Genomic DNA, 20,251 nt, shown 5'->3' with positions numbered 1-20,251 from the left:
ACTCAGATACCGGCTATACATTTAAACAAAAAATGCACACTGCAGTTTCTATATAGTCAAATTCGCACCAAAACATATTAACATCAAATATCTTTTTGATGTTAATTCATGTCGTATATAAATGTTTATGAAATTCAAAAATGTTGGTGGTTACGTTTTATGATTTGTTTTCCATAACTTTATCTGCACGAACAAATGATCCAAAAACCGGTGCTACGTGTGGGACATGTGACCGTTTTTCTAGAGGAACATGCCCACTGAAAAAGAAAATGCGTATGTTTTCACATTTTGCTTTTATAGCCTAGGCTTGCACGATATGCATGCATGTTGCTAATCTAGATTATACAATATTTCTGAAACAATGGAGAAGGGGGTTGGTCATTTATGAAACGTTTTCTATATTTAGTAGCATTTTGTTACGGTAATATGTGCATTTTGCAAGTTTTTGAGTGTTCCCCCCGCTCAATGAGTGTAATTTATGTGCGAATGAAATAGTGAGTTGTATAGTTGTAAGAAGTTTGACTGCAGGAGGTAAAGTGGGGCGACGTATTGAGGTTAAGCCTTCGAAGCTTACAGTTTCCACGCCACCGTAGTTTTTATGCTTGTCCCAAGTTATCTGATATGTGAGTAACACGCCAAGCCTTTTAAAAATGTTGACTATTTCTATTTTTGAGTTTCACACATTATACCTTTGTCGATACCTGTACTTTTGCTCTTGGATCGAAGGAGTACGGGCTTTGTTTTATGGGCGTTTATTTCTAACTTATTAAATGTACATTTTTCCTAGCGTAGAAGTTTTTTTTACTAGTTCGGAAGTACATTTAACTCAAAAAGGAATGTGATGCTATTGGCATAAATAATTTTTTTTTCTTGTTTTATCTATGTTTATAATATTTTTGAAATGTATAAAGTAAGAACGGACCTAAAATGCTTCGGGGGGGCTCACGGGATAAAATTGGTTCTGTGTCGAAAAAGGATATCTGGTAGCCCACTTTTTTTGCGGCCGCATAACTACGACATTTAGACCATAGAAGCTTTTCCACGAAGAGCTTTCAAGTGTGTCCTCGCATCTACCGCACTAAAAACGCGAGCATGGCACGCTTTAATCGATTCAAATCCAATCTGGGATATTTCCCCCGAAATAACGTTGTAGTGTTGTTACGGGTCGAAGCTGAGCAGGTTGGTTCATAATTATTGAAATTACCCGCTGAACATAAGAGAACATAATAGTGCATAAGGAATATTTACTTTTTGTGGGTGATTTAATTCTCTTATGTTCAACTGGTAATTCAAAGAACGTTGCAAAATATCCTTGTTTATAAAGTATTCCGTATTACTGTAGAAGTCGGGAAACACTACTCAAAAGTTAAACTTGGCCGAATTCTGCAGAAACGTACAAAAGTTGGATGAATCAGTCGAATGTCGAGGTTTTATGGAGAACCACAGGTTCTGAAAACGTTTGGTCGAGAATTTCGTAGATACGCCGGCGCCAGCGCGAGCACGTGTGCCTGCATGAGCCAAAGTTTTGTCAAAGGCATGAAGCTGGCGCTGGATGGCCGACGAACACTCAGCCTGTGAGCGACTCTAGTTGTCCTCCTTCGACCGACCCTTGTTCAGCGGAGTGGACTCCCCCCGCCGGCGGCCCTCCGGCGCCCGGTCCCAGGATGAGCGACGGGGCCCTGCCCGTAGACAACTGCGACCGGACCTTTATGGAGCTCGAGTTCACCGTGAACAGCCCCAACTTTCCGGGCCCGTACCCCGGGCGCACCATCTGCCGATACATGGTGCGGCGCTTCGACAGCGCCACCTGCGCCATTGAGGTGCTCTTCACCAAATTCGACATGGAGAGCAACCCGGACTGCCAGTACGAGCACCTCGAAGTGGACGGCCGCAAGCTGTGCGGCACCCTTCCGGAAAACACCGTTCGTGAGTTCATCCCTCCGCTCTCCTCGGGCTTCCTCAGCATTCCGCCCTTGTTGCCACACTCGTTTTCACATCAGAAAGAAAGAAGTTTTGCACATTGTTCATACGCCGCATTAAGTAGTTCTTACAAGAGCCGCTTGTCGGAGGAAGAGGCCATGCTTTGGTTTTCGAAACGTCTCGATAATATAGCTTATATATCATCGAAAATGCACCTACCTTTATCGTATTTCTCTACATAAAGAGACAAATGAGTAATGTTCAACGAGGGACTTTTTTTTTCAACGGTTCTTGAGGCGAAAACGAGTCTAGTTGGCAGCGCTACCAACGGCAAAGGGAGCTACATTGCAGAGACCCTCTTCTTTTAAAGGGATACTGAACCGAAATTTTGAGCTCACTAAACGAGGCCGGGTGGCTAAGCGGGAAGCTGCAAAAACAAAAAAAGAATCATTATACTGCGATATGTCTAACGGATCGCCGTATTTTTTTGGAAAAGAAGTGCGCGATTGAACCCGGCCGACGAGGCCGACGAGACAAGGCACCGTCACGACTCCCATTCTCTCTCCTCCTCGCTACGTCCCGTCAAGCTGGTGAACCGAAACGAGGAGAAGAGAAGCGAGACCGCTTCTCCTCATTCGCTGATTCTCCCAGAGGACAGCTACGTCAAAGAACTCCCTTGATCGCGCCCTTCTTTTCCAAAAGTACGGCCATCCGTTTGAGATATCGATGTACGACGAGTGATGTATTGGGGTTCGTAGCCTGCCGTTCAACACTTCTGCAGCTTTGCTTTGCGAAATCCATATTTCGGTTCAGTATCCTTTTACTGCCTGTCTTACACATTGGATTTATCGTGTCTCTAAACGCTAACATGACTGGCGTCATCTATCAGCTGGCCCTGAAATACTTCCGAATCGTGTAACTGAATGTTTTGTATTATTTGAGAGATAAAATCTACGCGTTATCAGCGAGAAATAGACGCTTTAAAGGGTGGTGCAACGACATTCAATTGGAATGTTTTTCACTTTACACGAGCTTACTGGCACTGGTGGGACTCAAGGATACTCGCACGCAACGCCATTGACTAAGAAACTCCTTTGTTGCTCTGCAATTTCGAGGACAAAACCGAGTGTTTTCTTTTAATCTCTCCTTCGCAAAACCTGATGACGTAGCTGCCCAGTGACGATATCTGAATGCGGGTCATAGATTGGACCCGAGCATTGCGTGGGCACTCGATTTGGGCTCGTGATAATCGATAGCTCGAGACGCATTCCGGTAGTGTCCTGTGTCCAATCAGTGCAATGACGACAACAGCCGAACCATAGCAATGACTGGAACTCAGCGCGTGTCCTGTGCCTTGCCAACCCCAGCGCATGGCTATGATCAACATTGGCGGCATATAATCGGCTCCAGATCACGTGGCCGCATGTTCTGGCTGTGAATGGAGGGGGTGAACTCTGCTCGTTTTTTTTTCGTTTTTTTTTCTGCGACTTTAATTGCGTGTGGTGAAAAACGAACGGGTATTTCACAGGTCATTAACGTCAGGGATCCGTTCTAAATGGTATTTGCGCAAAATACAAAAAAATCGTTGCATCGCCCTTTTAATATTGTTATAATTATTTTAAAAACAATGTGGAAAGTGCGCGTAAAAAATATGAAAATATATACGCAGGTTGGAAGTGTTTCGGGCCTTCCCAATATATGGCGCCAGTGTGCTACGAGAGGAGTCTGCACACTCAAAACATGAAAACCAAATGTGCCAAGCGGCCTTCATGCGCAAGCCCCTTCCGCGCTTTAACCCTCTCCCGTATGTCTCCATCTCGCTCCCGAGGGCAGGTGTCGCACCTTTAACTTTTGAAAGCTACCGCCGTGTCTTGCCTTGTTCCGTTTGTATCCTCGCATGATTCCCCAGAAAGAGATGTTCGCCAATAAAGGAGACTACGCGTTGGGTTATCCCTGCCGCTGTTTTGTAACTTCGTAGTGAGTGCCAGTTCAACAAATTCGATGCTGTTCCAGTTATAAGTGTGTTCTTTTCAAAATTAGAAAATGAGTAACGCAAGAAACTAGGACGACGCTGGTTGGCACACTCTCCGCTCGGAGGTTGCCAGGGGATCAAGATTTTCAAATCGAACGCTTAAACAGATAGGAAAGACATGGGAGCAAAACGCGTAATGTGGACGCCTGCTTTTGAGCAACCGCCTCGCAAACGCGTCAGTGTCGTTCTAGAGGACGAAGTTCAAGTATTACGTAGCCGCTCGGATGTTCGACGTGTGTTTTCACAGAAATCTAGATAACGCTTTCTGTACGCATGCCTTCCCAGTCGTGCTCACTCGCAATGAATAAGTGATTAAAAACCGCATTCATCATCTTAAATGTGTTTCGTGGGACGTCTAGAGCAACCTCGAAAAATTAATTACGTTGTTAGACTATTCTGAACTTTATTGTTCACCAAAAGCTTTCAAAATTTGCAAGGTGGGAAAGGTGAACGTATGTTTATTTCTATGCATAAACTGGTATATAGATATTTCAGATCACAAATCATGTCTAGAATTTTAGGGCCTCCTGTTCTCAGGGTGCGGGATTTCTGGTTTATTGAGGTGTTGATAGTCGACCCGCTGGACTGGATGTTGTGTTATTTCCATATTCGGTTTTTTACAAATGCTATTAGCCAGAGCCGTATATGAGGAGAGTTTGGTCAGTCTATAATCTCGCCGCCGTACCGCTCTCCTCCCGAGCGAGCCAATCAGCACGCGCCGCAGAGCGAGAGGCATGAGCGCATGCGCGCGAACTCTCGGCTACTCGCAGCCGAGTGGGGAGGGCCGCCATTTTCGTTCATTCTCCCGGCGGAATGCATGGGATCGGCATCTAAATCTCGACTATTTCCTTTTATATGGCTGGCTCTGGCAAGAAAAGAATATACTGTTATTCCTCGGTGGGTTAAAAATTAATAAATGAAGTTTGATCGACGCATGGCCACAAACTTTTATTCAGGCGAAAAAGAAGTCGCCCCGTAGCACACGACGCGTAGCCTCAGCAGTGCTCTTCTCCGACCAGTCTCCGACAGCGTTGCGGGAAAATGGCGGTCGGCTCCTCTCTGCTCCCTTCTTTCTCTCTCGCTCCTTCGGCGCTCTCCTCCCTTTCATTTACGTTTCTCCTCTGCGGCGCCTTCGTCGCCACACCCACTGGCCAAACTCTCCCAATATACGGCTCTGCTGTTAGCTACAAACAGCCAGCAGGCCTAGTGGCTGGTGCACCAGGAGGTAAATAACAGTAGTGTAGAGGTAGACACAAAACCACCAAAACGGGAATCTAGAAAAGAATGAACATCCTAGGACATCTCCGTGGTGCACTGTGTAAACGCGATCGAAATACCCGACAGCCATGCTTCGTTTTACCTTAAGTCACGTTACCAGGACTCTCAGCCGGAAAACTCACACTTGAATTCGGGGCCCCTCGCATCTACCGAAATCGAGCTAGATACAATTACAGCGCCGCCTTTCAGCGGGTATTCAAAACATCAAAGTTGATTTATATAGCTACGGCGAGTCGGCGCTGCGAGCGACCCGCAACCAGAGCCGTTTATACTGTGAGAATTTGACCAATGGGCGGAGCTTGTTGCCCCCCTAGAACCAGTGATGCTGGTTGATGGTTGATGGTTGCGAGCTTCGCGTCCGATGACTGAGGAAGCGTGCCGTCTCCGGTGTGAGCGTTACCTTGTTCCATGTTGCTTGAGGCCGTTTGAGAAGCCGACGCGGGGCCTTCAGATTCCGAGTCACCGATTTATAGCGCGTTCTTTATCGAGGACGGAATGGATGCTACGACCGACTCTGGCCTTTGGTGAAAACGTTATTCTGGTTCTTTCGTACCGACAGGCTCGTAGCAACGATTAGCGTCGTCGTCTTTTATCGACGGCGCGGCAGGCCGATGGACCACCACAGGCGCCATTAACTTGGAGCGTTAGCCTTTGAAAAAAAACAAACAAAAAAAAAACAACAAAAACAATGCAGTAATCTTCAGTATCACCTAGGAAGACAACGCGTCAAATATTACGACCTAGCCTAGTAGAAATGTTTCTTAAATGGTCCTGCAAACTTCGCGACACGTTAAGTTACCGAAATCGGATGACTTTAGCGGGCGAATCGAGGCGCAACCAACAGCGCACTCAAGGCTACGGCGTGGGCGTAGCAAACGTTGGACTAAACATCATCACCATCGCTTCTTTTTGTTTGTTTTTGCTTCCCCGAGCGAGCGAAACGCGTGTCGTCAGCAACGTTTCCTCCCAGCGCTCATTGGCGTGAACGTAATTGGCGTAATGCGCATGCGGAGAGCGCTTCTTGGGAGCCGTGCGGCCGTCCCGCCGTTACCACCGTCTCCCTCGTCAGAGCCGCCGTCGTCATCTCACCGTTTGTGATTAGTTTCTTGGAGATCCGTAGACAATACGTGCGCAGACTGATGCCGCAGTGGGCAGATGTCGCCGAATGTCGTAGACACCAAAACGTTGTGAACAGTCCGGTGCAGACGACATTTGCGTTTGGCACACAGGCGGAAGGGCGTAGAGAATCACGTGACATGGCGTACCACATAATAGCCACGTTTTTGACTGCCGAGGCGAATGTTGCCAGACGGAGTCGAAGTTTTAGTTTAAATTTCTGATCTTGTTTAAATTACGATTTAACCATATATTTTCAATTGTTTGCGAAGCAAATGGCGCAGTGCCTTTCATTCGAGCTTTTTAATGTGCAATGGTGTGGTATCCCGATTTTTTTTAGGAATTGAGCGGAGTTGCCTTTTAAGGTGAAAGGAAGTGTAGCAAAGGCCAATTCCTTCTCGCGTGACTTGCAGAAAAGTTCCCCTTCTTCCAACCGGAGACGGAGAAGGTGCTGGTGTTCCGCTCGGACCGCGGCAGTCCCCGGCCCGGGTTCTCGATACGGGTGCGTCAGGTGACCGACTGCGCCGGGGGCACCAGCTGGATGCCTGGCAAGGACAAGCGTAAGCAAACCCGCCTCGGGCATCGCGAGCGCTCTTCGCTCATCAAAAGAAAGGCAGCCACAGGCCAACGAACGGAGCACAATGAAATACATCTCAGAGAGGTGTCTCTATGTGGAGCATTTATCGTACTCAAATTTTGTGACTGCAGGGGTCTGGAAACAAAATTCAAAAAGACACAACGAGCAAGTGTTCTTTCTATGCAGGGTAATGGAAGTAATGCAATGAGGAATTCCGACTCTAAATTAATGATTGACGCGCAGTGAAAGAGCTGGACTTAACGCGAGTTTGTCTTTCATTGAAGCATCGAAATTATAAAATTTGTAGAAAAGGCAGAGACGATAGATTTTTTGGTGTAATGAAAAAGGAGGAAGTGGTAAATTAATCTTCGAAGCTGAGACATTAGTTGAGCAATGATAGCGAATATGAACTGGGCGGCGCGATTCTGTAGTTCCTCAAGGTTAGCCACGTGGCTTGTGAGACCTGTATCTTAAAGACTACTTTCAAACAAACAAGTTTTTTTCTTTACTTTGGCAGTATTAAACACAATGGGGCTAACATAAAATGACTCCTCAAGTAACCAAGGATAAAATTGGTGTTATCGATAATGTGATCCGTAGGCGTTTTCCATCATATGTTAGAAGTGATATGCACGCCAAGCAGGTTACAGCTTTAATAGGAATGTCAGAAATTAAGTAAATAGAGGATGTAGTGATTCTACAAAAGATTTTTACAGCTTTACCTTTTTTTAGTATTAGAAGACATTTGCCACTAGTCACACTATTCAGCTACCGCGTGCGTGTAATTTTGAAGGAAAAGACGTCAGTATTATCAGTAATTTCACGATAATATGCATAATCATCTGCGAAGAGGCTAAGAAATGGAGGTAGACAGAAGTCATTAACGTAAATTAAAAACAATAAGGGCTCCAAAATAGAACCTTCCGGAACACCAGAAGTAACAGATTTCACAGAAGAATTTACATTGTTAGCGTTAACAAACTGAGAATTAGTTTAAAAAAAAAAGAACACGTAAAGCAGGACAGCTTGTTAGGGTCGAGGTTAAGTTGACTGAATTTAAAAAGTAAAGGTTTATCAGGAACTTCGTTGAAGGTTTTGCAAAAATTGAAAAATACACGCAATTAATCTGAGATCCATGGTCACGTATGGAGAGCAGATCTTTGGTGAACGTCAGTAGTTGAGTCTCACAAGAAAGCTATCTGCTAAAACCATGTTGTGAGGGGAAAATTAAGAATAAGAGTCTAAGCAGCTAACCAAATGAGTGAATATTATGTGCTCTAAATGTTTCCAAGGTGTGCTGATTAAGGAGATGGCGCGGCAGTTAAGAGGGCTGCGTTGATCACTAGACTCACAAAGTGAAACCACCTTTTATATTTTCCACTCCTCAGGTATTACACCAAAAGCAAGGAATTGCTGAAAAATCATGAAAAGATAAATTGGGATATACATTTTTGTGCTCTTAAGAAGCTTAAAGTTTATATTGCTAAGAACAATGTCAGAATATTATTTCAAGTTATCAATCAGCTTTACAATCCAGTCATCGTCAATAACCAGTGGCTCCATTGAAAGAAAGTAAAAATTAGGGTACATAGGGGGGGGGGCAATCTTCATATTTACAAAAAGCTTTTACAAATATATGAATTAGAGCAGAGGCACAATGATCATTTGGGATAACAACCCCATTATTCTCAGTGAGCGAGGAGTGCGCTCCTTTTTTTTTCCAATTCGTAACACCCTAGAACTGTTTTGTACTATTAGGTGAGCTAGAGGGTAAGGTCACACTAAAATTTTTTGCTTGGCGTCCTCGATGGCTAATTTATAAGAATCCTCCGCTACGTTATAAGTTTCCCAACTACAAGATAGCTTTACAGTACGAAACAAATGTTTCTTTCTACCATTAAGGCGCTTAAGTTTTACATTAAACCAAGCAGACAGCGAATTAGACTTAATAGAACTATATGGAATGTACAAGTTAACTAGACTAATTTATTTTTAAATATGGTTCGATTGCTTTCAATCAAACGTTTCGAGAAATAAAGAAGATATTCATCAAGGAAGCCAGCTAATTCATTTATTTTATCAAAATGTGCCTTATTACAATCAAAGAAATGTTTTGTTGATTTATTTGAAATAAAGATTGAAGTAAGCGAGCTGAATTGTCGAATGGAATAATCGCTAATACCCAGTAGGTAGATTATGAAAGAGGCAAGTTGAAAGTCAGAGGAGAGAGTGAGATCTAGTACAGTGACCCTTGAATCACAGACTCGAGTGGGTTCAGCAACAAATGGCAAAGACAAACATCCAAACACAGGTTGAGTAAGTCGGAGTAAATTGCTGAATTGCAAGTAGTAGTCGAAGTGCAGTGAATAAGCGGTAAAGTAACATCGCCGACTAAAAACGAGGGTGCAAGAGGAAGCCTAGTTGCTGTTGCGCATAACGGGTCATAGAAGTCAGATAAAAAATAAGTGGGCACATTAGGCGGATAAAAACAGGCGCACAAAATAACATTTCTACGGGTAGAGTTTAGACGTACGCCAACCAGATCAAGTGGGGGGGCAATATATACATGATAACATTCAATATTTTCATTTACTGTGATTATATCCAGCGGTTACCCACGTGTATCAAGTCGGTCACACCGGTGAAATCAATAATTAACAAAGTAAAACATTTTATTCTCGCCAACAACACCCGAAAGCCAAGTTTCGGTTAAAATGAGAACATCGCTTGATGACGCATCAATAACGAACGACAAGTCATCGCGGTTTTGAAGAATACTTCTTATAAAAATCGTAAGGGTGCAGGCGAGCTGGTGAATATTAACCATGTTGAATTAACCTGAGACTGGACAGGAATTTGAGTTTGAGACGTCGTCCTGTGTATTTTCTGTCCCTTCTACGTTTTGATATTTCTACTCTACCCGAGTCTCAGGTTAATTCAACGTACTTCTTATAAAGCGGTTATAAACATAACTGGAAATGTTGTGTGAAACAAATTTGGAATAAAGCGGTTGTTTAATAGCGACATTATTTAGCTTTCAAGTCGCAGGTGTGATATTGGATAGTTTAGCTTGTTTCCGCTGCTTTTATAAATTTCGCTAATCTCAGGATTAAAAAAAAAGAAATCATTTCTTCTACATCTAGAGCTTGTTAACGTGAAATTTTCAATCACATCTCTTTAGGTTCGGCCAAATTCTAAGAGCTTTTTTCTGGAGAATTGTGAATTCTTTGGATAGTCCTCGGTAACCGAAACATTGGTATATTTTAGCTTGGAGCATGATCTTAACTCAGCTTCTTTATATTTATAAAAAAAAAAATAATTTCGATCATAGTCGGTGTTTAGCAGGTTTATACCTGCCATTTCGATTGTATCGGGGTTAATATATTTGCCAAGACTTTCATTGCATACGTTGCGGACTAGTTTTTTTCCGAATCGGCCCAAGTTTCTTTAGCAACGTTCCGAAAAAAAAAAAAAACTAAGAATGACGTGAACGGCTATCGGCATCGTCGGAACGCTGCTTTAGATATACTATCTTGGAAAGCAAAGACGGCATCCTTGTCTCTTCATCGCCATTTACTTTAAATTTGCCAATTGCAAGATCAGTTTCTGTAGTCCCAACAGATATTGCTTGAGCTTGCGAGTCACTTGTACATTTATTTTCTTCAGCTATCTCTTCTAATTGATTCGCAACACGTGCATAGCCTTCGTGTAATTGGACAAAAAGATTCAATCTTAAACACTGACTGTGCCTCTTCCTGAATCGTGGGACGAGGGTTACATTCGATGTCACCACATAGAAGCAATAACAGGTCAAGAAAACGCTTTAGACACACCCGTGGGCACGGTAGAAAAACATGAAAAACGTCGTTGCAGCTAATGGAGCACGGAAGTTCATTTCTACTCACCTGCATAGTGAACAGAAGTGGGATGTTAAGCGACATGTTCTTGGCCTCGTAGCCGCGCCCACTGGATAACGATTCGCGCGATGCTGCTTTCGCTGATATCGCGATTGATGTCGATGCTCGCGGAGCTGCCCTCATTGGCCACATTGGCGGAAGATGAACCGGAAACGTTCCGGTGTAGAAGTGATTGTCACGAAACGTGAAGCTGAAGGAATCAGTAGGGCTGCTTCTATCGCCTCAACTGATGCGCTGGTACTTCCCGTGTGGTTTCATGCAATGCCACCATCGTCCGTCAGAAACAGGAGTGGTGGCCGCGCCAGTCATGTTACGTAGCGTCATGTTCCCGTCGCGTCATGTTCGTAGCCTGGTAGTTGAGCGTGATAGACGCACCAACTAAAACAACTTTACGAAAAGGTCCAAATTATTTCGCTTACTGGTTCATTATGTTTTTTACGACTAAATATCACTCGTGAACTACCTGTAGTTATTAATTTACTCGAACCTCGTAATATGACCCAACACATTTGGATTAATTTATTTTAAAATTGTGCGCAAATTTTAATATTTGCAATTGCATGAGCATATGCAAGAGTTTCTTATGAAATGCCTTTCTTGTACGCACGAAGACAGTTTCATAATCCTCCTATATTTCCTTGGAGTTAAAGTCGTTACCAAACGGAATAGCTGAGAGACACCGAGCGGTCTGCGCACAAGAACCATTTACATTCATTGTCGCCTTTTGAGAAAATGATAAGAGATTTGCTAGAAATTAAAACAAAATGCACTAAAAATCTTCGTAATGGGTAATTTCCACGAAAGCGACGAAGGCTAAAACGAATAAAAAAAAAACATCAAATTTTCGAGAAAACCAAAACGTGACAAAGGTTCATAGAACAAATCCTGTTTCACATAAGTGCCTCGCCGTGCACACTTTAAGAAATCTGAAGTTAATAGAAAAATATAGGCAGGCTCGTTTTCCCTTAAATTTTGACACGATTTTATGTGACATACTTGTTATGTCAGATCTGCGAACATATCAATACTTTGCCTTATTTTTTAGTGTTACGATGTAAACAAATTTTGAACCCAGCAAATATTGAACCGCGATTTCGCGATGAATGGCTTAATCCGAGAGGGTATGTGTAATGGCACTAAAAGAAATAATGAGTGAATTTTGAAGTGTCTCATAATTATTAAGTATTGGCGAGAAGACCGTACTATAACTGGCACTCTGACTTGTTTGTCCTCCCCACAGATCACTGCTTACCGAACACAAGGCCTGTGGACCTCAATAGAGCGCGAGGCACAGTGTAACGCAAAAATAGTAACAATAAACGAAGTGACGTTTATAGTTAGTGCCGGATCCCCCCTGAAAGTAGCGGTCAGAGAATGCGAGCTTGAGCCACTTGGGCGTTCGTGTTGGGCATGAGAACCGTGCATGCTGCATCGTTCATGCATGCAGTTTTTTGCCATCATTTTTTATATATAAAAAAAAGAACTAGACCTTGATATTTCACGCTCTACAAACTGACCTGGTGAGTGCACATTTGGTGGACATTTGAATTTTGTACATGCAGGCGTGGGTTTTCTGGTTAGTTTTACGGAGTAAGGTCCGCTTGAGACTTTCTCTACTAGAAATTACTCCGTAAATTAGTGCTTTTTCCGTCACATTCCGCTTTCACCCTGTGATTACTGTGATCTATTGAAACAGCCAGAGGACTGTGGCACCGCATGTATTAGCAGGAAATAATGATTTTACAGCTTGGACCCAATTGTGCTTTGACCATTTGAGAATACCGCAAAGAAATCTATTTCATGGAGGTTCACGCTACAATTGAGTTCAGAATTGACAGTGTGAGTTGCACATTTATCGTCTGAAACTGTAAAACTATTGGCTAATTTGAATTTAAAAAAAAAACAAAAAAACTAACGCCCAGCTTATCTTTCTTTTTAGCGAAATCATTAAATGCCAATATGAGACATGACGCGCTTATATGAAATAATAATAAAAAAAATACTTTTAGCGTTATTGCGCCCTGCCATTCGATGGTTTCACGAGAACTAGGCTGAGACCATGTAATGGAAGGTATTCATGTTTTTGTGTTTAATACAGATGAATGAATTCTTCCATATTTGTAGAAATCAAAGGCACCACATCATCACGCGCCTACACCAAATTACATTGCAAATGAAATATTGTACCGATTTATGCAATCCATTAAAAGTGCCCACGCGCCATCGGGTTAACGCTTCACATATACACGCAGACCTTAAAGTTTTATGCCATATTGTTTTTATTTAAACTGTGGCTACCGACAGGCGTGGAACCGAATCTTTGAAACCTGAGCGTAAGAACTGCCCACGTGCCCGATGTTATCGTCGTGTTGCAGCCCCTCCGCCGCCCAACCCGCTGTGCGACTACTGCCAACGCGAGCAGCGGGGCCAGCTGTCCAGTCCCAACTACCCGCAGCCGTACGGGCCCAACACCCGCTGCACTTACCGGATAGAGCCAGTGCCGGGTCACTGCCAGGTTGAGGTGTACTTCCACGACTTCGACGTCGAGAGCTCGCCAGGCTGCCAGAAAGACTTCCTCGAGTTGGACAAGACTCAGCGCAACTGTGGGAACGACCTCAACAAGGCGATACGTGCGTACAATCCCAATCGACCCCGAAATAAGCTGGTTCATTACCGTTCAATCTGCGCTTTGCATAGACTACCTTCTGCTCTAACCGTCTTGGCAGTTTGGGCCAAAAAAAATTCAATTTATTTCGATACAGCGTTGCCAGATCGGAAAGTGGTTGGGAAACGTGCTCTTATCGAAATTTGACAGGACAGTAAACTTAAAATTTGAAAGGCCTAAAAGGTTCCAGGCAGATCTATTATGAATAGTGTTTTTACAAGGCAAATATATATATATATATATATATATATATATATATATATATTCACCCAATCAGAGTCTGTTTGTCGAAAGTACATATATCGTATATTCACCCAAAGAGTTTAACGTGCTCAAGCTAATGAAGAATACGGTAACATTCACGCTTACGCGTGAATCGGGGATATGATGACGTCAATTTCGTTGCGTGTTCTCGCGCACACCGGCGGCTGCTGGCTCGTGGAAAGATCGTGCGCCCCGTATTATAGACACTGAAATGTTTGTTTCAGCATTCCTTTAAATGGCCGGATACTGAAATGAAAATAGAAATATACGTTTCACGTTCAGAAATGGGTCAAATATGATTTAATCATCTATTTGTTTTAAATATTGTTTTGGTGTCTTTTTGATAAACAAATTTCGTCTGTGTGGTGTGAAAAGAACGTTGTCGACATTTGGACAATGAACCGATTTCATTAAGCATCGAGCGCATGCATGACTTTGGTCACGGTGGAAGGAACACATTAAGTGAGGACTCTGGCCGTTCTTCCTGCGGGAAGTGACCGAACAAATCGTTTTCGAAGCTAGCCTCGAAACAGGAGTAGTTTGTGCCGCGCCGCCGCGGAGGGCGCTGCGGTATTGGGTGCCTTCTGGGCCCGTTTGCTCGAAGCGCTAACCGCGGCTAAAGTTAGCCGCAGTACCTAGGAGAGGGATTTTGGGATCACGTGAATGGGGCTCGCCAGGGATGCGGGGAAACATGGCGGTGCCCCAGTGAGTGAGCGCCGCTCGCTTTGGAAATAATATGTCGTTGTCGCTGCAATATCGGGCGCGTTAGTCAGCAACGAATGGTGCAGGAGGCTTTCGCTTTCCTTTACCTCACTTAAACCGCAAAGCATGGGCGATGACATCGCCGCATTTTTTAGATAGTCTTTCGATTCTGGGCATTCCTAAGCCTAAATGAACGCGATAATTGTCGGCATGGCAACATCTTTGGAAAGCGGATTGTTGATAGCACACAAAAGCAGACAGCGTCCCAACAGACATTTTTTCTGAATTATCCAAACACCGAGGTGCATGCTACGACTGTAGTTGCACGCGTCACACGTGCTGGCGTCTGCAGTAGTAACCGTTCTATAGCAAAAAGTATAAAACAAATTTTGCCTTGCACGCGCGTTCGTTAAAGCCTTATTATTATTTTTTACTTCGAATCTTTTATAAGAGGAAGGCCAGCGCGTGTGGACCGTAGAATCACACTTCCAGCGTCCTCCTCGCAATGCTTGGATAATTTAGAAGGAAGTCTGTTGGGACGCTGTCTGCTTTTGTGTGCTATCAATACCCGACCGATTCAGTCAAGGCAATCCGCTTTTCAACAACGTTGCCCTGCCGACAATTATCACGTTCATTTAGGCTTAGGAATGCCCAGAATCGAAACACTATCTAAGAAATGCGGCGATATCATTGCCCATGCTTTGCGGTTTAAGTGACGTAAGGCAAAGCGAAAGCCTCCTGCACCGTTCGTTGCTGACTAACGCACCCGATATTGCAGCTACAACGACATATTATTTCCAAAGCGAGCGGCGCTGACTCACTGGGGCGTCGCCATGTTTCTTCACATCCCTACCGAGCCAGTGACGTGATTTCAAAGTCCCTCTCCTAGGTACTGCGGCTAACTTTAGCCGCGGTTAGTGCTTCGAGCAAACGGGCCCTGGGTGGCCACGGTGTCGGCGGTGTAGCGTGCTTGCCTTTTTCGCGGTGTGGTGGTGTGGCGGTGGAGTGCGGCCGGTGGCTGGCCTCGTGTTTTGTTTTGGTGCTGTGCTGATCACAGGTGCCACCATCGTGCACGAAGGTGAGCCTTAACCAGAAAAAGGAGGAAGGGAACACAGATTTACGGACTTCGGTGACTTGGTGGCGGCGTGGCGGCGGTGAGGTACAACAAGATGTGGTGAGCGAGGGAATGCGGGACCACCGCTGGGACAAACAACCGGAGCGGTCGGTTTTGGGGGAACGCCAAACTTGGGCGCCATCTATCCCCGTGCGAGTGAAGCGTGATCGGTACGCCGAACATAATGTGGCCGCCGCGTCGGGTAGAGAGTCATCACCTAAATGTGTTTCTTTCTCCGTGGGCACAACAGCGAGCAGTGAGCGAGGGAATACGGGACCACCCTTGGGAGAAACAACCGGAGCGTTCGGTTTGGAAGGAACTAGGGAGGCTGTAGTGAGGGTGGGCGCAACTCAAAACCTGGAGAGCGTTTGCAATTTTATGGCGGCGCCAGAGGGAGAGGATTCGAGAAAGGATATGCGCCAGTGTTGCCTGCACGAGAGCAGGCGCCCGCTCTGTTGCAACCCTGTTGCTCCATGCGCCTTTCCTCCTCTCGCCTCCCATTGGAAGCAACGAGCGCCTTGGCGCAGCCTCTCTCGCTTCCTTCTCGCTCCGAGAATTGCAAACGTCGAGTGGAGAAAGCAAAGTTGCCAGACAAGCACCAACGTCCAAGATGGCGGAATTTACCATTTTTCGCGTTAAAAAAATACTTAACCTATCGCAACAAAACTGGTGGCTATGGAAAAGTAATCATTTATACCTTGTGTAAATTATTCAAGCACCTTAATGGGCTTTTATGACCCGAGTTAGGAAAGAAAACGACCCTTTGCCCCATAGACTCCCAGCAAAATTTAGCAATTAAATGGCGTCCATGTCTCGTGATCGCCGATCTAGCAGCTGCACCCACCCTCACTTGAGCCTCCCTAGAAGGAACCCGACACTTGGGCGCCATCTATCCCCGTGCGAGTGAAGCGCTCGGTGCGCCGAACATAATGTGGTCGCCGCTAGGGCGGAGAGTCATCTACTACATGTTTCTTCCACCGTGCTTTAGTTCACAGAAGGCAGACGGCACTGAACGAGAGGGCTTGTTAAAGCCCCTCTATCCTGGGAAAAGTGGCGCCATTCATTATTGTAGAAATGCTCGAGGCACGTGCCACGCGCCACTTCTGGGAAGAACATGCCGTCTGAAATCTAGCTCAGTGCTGCGCTGTTACAGTTACTAGAATACTTGGGTATAGTGCCACTAAATAAGCTACGCTTCAGAGTAACGACACTTGGCCATATTGTGTCGTAAAATCATGGTTGCCAGTTATCTGAAGCTTTATCTGAAATGACAGGAAACGCCTTTCCGCCCTCCACAAATGTTTAAATACTTCGTGACAGAGCAAACCAATATTGCCTGACCTTTCCACAACCAAAACTAATGCTGAAGAAGTTTCACTTTTGAGTCATGACGATCGGCAGTTGCGTCTGCTCTGCATACGAGCCAAAATGGCGGCGCCCACATCAATGCCGGGGAACGGAGTGCCGATACTCTAAGCGCAGCTCATTTAGTGGCTCTACTTGGGTAGTGTTGGGACCGGAGCGGCTCGGCAACGGGAGCTCGTGAGGGCGCGTGTATTGACAGTTCGTCGCGGCGCTGTAGTCGAGTTATCGGAAAAAAATCGCGCAGCCCGCTTTTTTTTTTCACTTTGAGCGGTTCAGTTGGCGGTACCACGATTTTATACACTCCGTTTCACCGTAGGTTGTGCCGCAGCGAAGGCTAGAAGCGCGAGCTCATAGCGTTGGCAGCTGCCCTTGGTGCACGAGAGCTTGTGCCGCCGAGATATGTCCTAGGGCAAGCAGCTCGCGCTTGTAGCCTTTCCTGCGGTACGACACAAGGTGAAACAGAGTATAGTTCCGTGTGTTTTTCATAAAGTGCCCTCATACACACGCGCGCTTTTGCTTGAGTGGTGACATCTCAGCCATTTTTCTGCCCAATCGTTTTTTTTTATGCACTTTGAAGTGCGCAAAATAAGGTGTCACTCAGCTCGAGCGCGTAGCTTTGGCTAATGCATAGACGCCATTTTACCGCCTGAGTCACGCACCGAGTGCGTGAAAGCGTCACGCTCTGGCACAATCAGGGCAACCATGAATGTCTTCACCCTGAGACAGACAGACATGTAGGGACCCTAGTTTTTCACTTCGAGCAGTGCGCGTGTCGGGACCACGATTTGATAGTTCCGTGTGTTCGATCGTAATATGCTTTGAATCTTGTGTTCTGATTTTGCGGATGGTTAACGCGAGAGGGTAGTGCCGAAATGCCGTCGGCGAAACAGCGACAGAACTCTTGCTCTGCACTTGGATGCAAAACGGGCCACATCCGAGTGAAAGGAGTGAAAACGGCGTCCCTTTTCGGCGTTTTAGGTTCAATGTTAAAATGCGTGATAAAAATTGTCACGGCTTATAAACCTTTTCTTACAAGTAAGCGTCGGGCGGTCTTCGAATGGTCGTGGCAGCCATGAAGAAATAAAAGGTTCTCACCTCTTTGCGACCGTCGCTTGGGTGGTTCGTCGCATAAATGAACACAAGAATGAGAGACAAATGAAGCGAGCTGATGAAGGTCAAGAAAAAGAAGACGGGCGGAAATGAAGACAGAGAAGGTAACCTGGGGTATTAAAAACATACTAAAACAATCTCCGACTTTAGTATGTGCCGTTTCGTTCTATTATAAAATAAGATAGGAAAAAAAAAAAAAAAGAAAACTGCTTCCGAGTTTTAGATATTCTTTTAAGTATCTAATGTTTGGCCTTTGTGACCAAGGAAATGGGCGTTTCCTTTAAAATGCTCACCATCCGACAAACCGAAAGTCGCAGCTAATTCCACGCTGAAACAACTTGCAATCCGCTTCTTTAAAGACGCAATTGTTTTTTTATGTAAAGGAAGGGTAATGTAGCTTGTACCGTCCAATACATTGAAGCATCATGTGTCTAACGATCGTTCCGCAGCGTAATGGATGCCGCGGTACGACCGCTGGCAGATCGTAGCTGTATCAGAAATCCTATGTGCACTCCACCAAAGCGGCACCAAAAATTCATATTTTCGCGCGTGCAGCCGCGCATGCGCACACCTTCTGGATAACGCGCCGGTGTCGACACCTGTCGCGATCAATACCACGCGCTTCAGGCGAGCCCCTCCGGTCTCAACACTACCCAAGTATTCTAGTACATTCTAGCGCTGTGCCGCCATGATCTTCCCGAGGGCTGCACGTTACACGTGCCTCGTGCATCGACGAACATTGCTCTACTTTTCAAACATGAAGGGACTTTAGGGCTCGTGCCGTCTCGTGCCCTACCATAGGCCCTACACAGATAGAGCTCCAGCAAGGTTGTCTCACATGCCCTTAAACAAAAGTTCCCTCGAGACATTGCCGGCAGTGGTGGCGTATTCAAACTATTGGCGACGTGACCGATCAAAAGCGTCGCGGTGGTCGGCCCTGCACGATTGGCCGAATGCTGACTTTGACGTCAGCAAAGGATTCCTCATCGACAGAAATAAGAGTAATGTAAGAACTTCGATTTTGACGGTGTTGGCAGTATTGGTTTAAAGCTCAATGATTTCCAGCTTCCACCATTCTGATTACAAACACCATCGAACTTGTTATTCACAGGTTAATGACGTCAAGAAAGGTAACCATATGAGGACGCCAGACAAATATCTCAACGCTAATACTCCGTTCACCCTTAGAGACTAGAAGCTCCGCAGTGCTTTGGTTGCGCGTGCCTGCGCGTTCACACTTGTGTTGTCAAGGGGAGCGGAGTATAGCTGGCGATATATATAAACATTAAACATTGGCTGGAATTTCGCATCAGTACCACTTTAAGTCAGGTTATATCAGGTTGAGCCAGCTTAGGATACGTTAGGTTAGGTTATGCTAGGTGCTAGGTTAGGTTAGGTCAGGTTAGACTAGGTAATATTATGCTAGATCAGGACAGATTAGTATAAATTAGGTCAGGAAATGTTATGCTGGGATAGGTCAGACAGGCATAGGTCACTCTATATTATCCCTTTTTGTCCTTGTTTGATGTCGTACGTTCACCGCCGCAGGCAAAGTGCCATTCCCGGACGGGCAGTCTCCGGAGATCCGCATTTCGTTTATGACGGACAGCTACGGCAGCGGCAAGGGCTTCCACCTCGAGTACAGGCAGCTTCCGTGCAAGGCTCCAATGGCGGACACCGCGGCCCAGGGTAACGACATGGCCAGCTCGGACCAGAAAGCGCTTTGGCTGAAGAACTACAAGGACCGGACGGAACTCATCACTGCCAGCATTTTCGTGGAGAACAGGGCAAATATCTCCAACCCCCAGCGCTTCATTCACGACCCAGCCAAGACAAGGACCGCCCAATAAGCATCCCCTGATTTTTTATTTTATTTTGGAAGTTTGTGTACAGTGTTATTTGACTTAAATGTCCAAACTGCTCACCCGAAAGGGGGTATTCACTTGCGTTCATATTTGTGTACGCGACTGATGAGCGCGTGCTGATGGTGAGCTTCTTCTGCAACGTGCATCCACACCATCAAGGTTGCCGGTGTTGGCAGCTTATTAGTACTATGAGCTCGTTCTGGGCATGCATGCGCTCTAAACAGTGCCTTCGGATATGGCGCCCCATGAATAACACCTATAATGAACGCCATTGCTGAGTGCGCCATTCAAAGCGCACGCTCAGAAGGAGCTCAGATTAGTAGAAT

The 20,251-nt window shown here is 45.3% G+C and overlaps 1 protein-coding gene across 1 annotated transcript; it reads left to right on the top strand.

Annotated features, from left to right (window-relative positions):
* Window positions 1-1,664: 1,664 nt before the first annotated feature.
* On the top strand, window positions 1,665-20,014 carry LOC120840456 (cubilin). Its single transcript, XM_040211009.3, has 4 exons — window positions 1,665-1,926; window positions 6,760-6,906; window positions 13,216-13,470; window positions 19,609-20,014. Exons 1-4 carry the CDS (start codon window positions 1,665-1,667, stop codon window positions 19,908-19,910), a joined length of 966 nt encoding a protein of 321 aa, XP_040066943.1. The 3' UTR covers window positions 19,911-20,014.
* The last annotated feature ends 237 nt before the right edge of the window (window positions 20,015-20,251 follow it).

This window comes from Ixodes scapularis, unplaced genomic scaffold (assembly GCF_016920785.2).
Source record: "Ixodes scapularis isolate PalLabHiFi unplaced genomic scaffold, ASM1692078v2 PGA_scaffold3__209_contigs__length_174095766, whole genome shotgun sequence".
NCBI lineage: Eukaryota > Metazoa > Arthropoda > Arachnida > Ixodida > Ixodidae > Ixodes > Ixodes scapularis.
The sequence above is the reverse complement of the archived record's forward strand: the minus strand, read 5'-3'. Positions and strand labels throughout refer to the sequence as shown.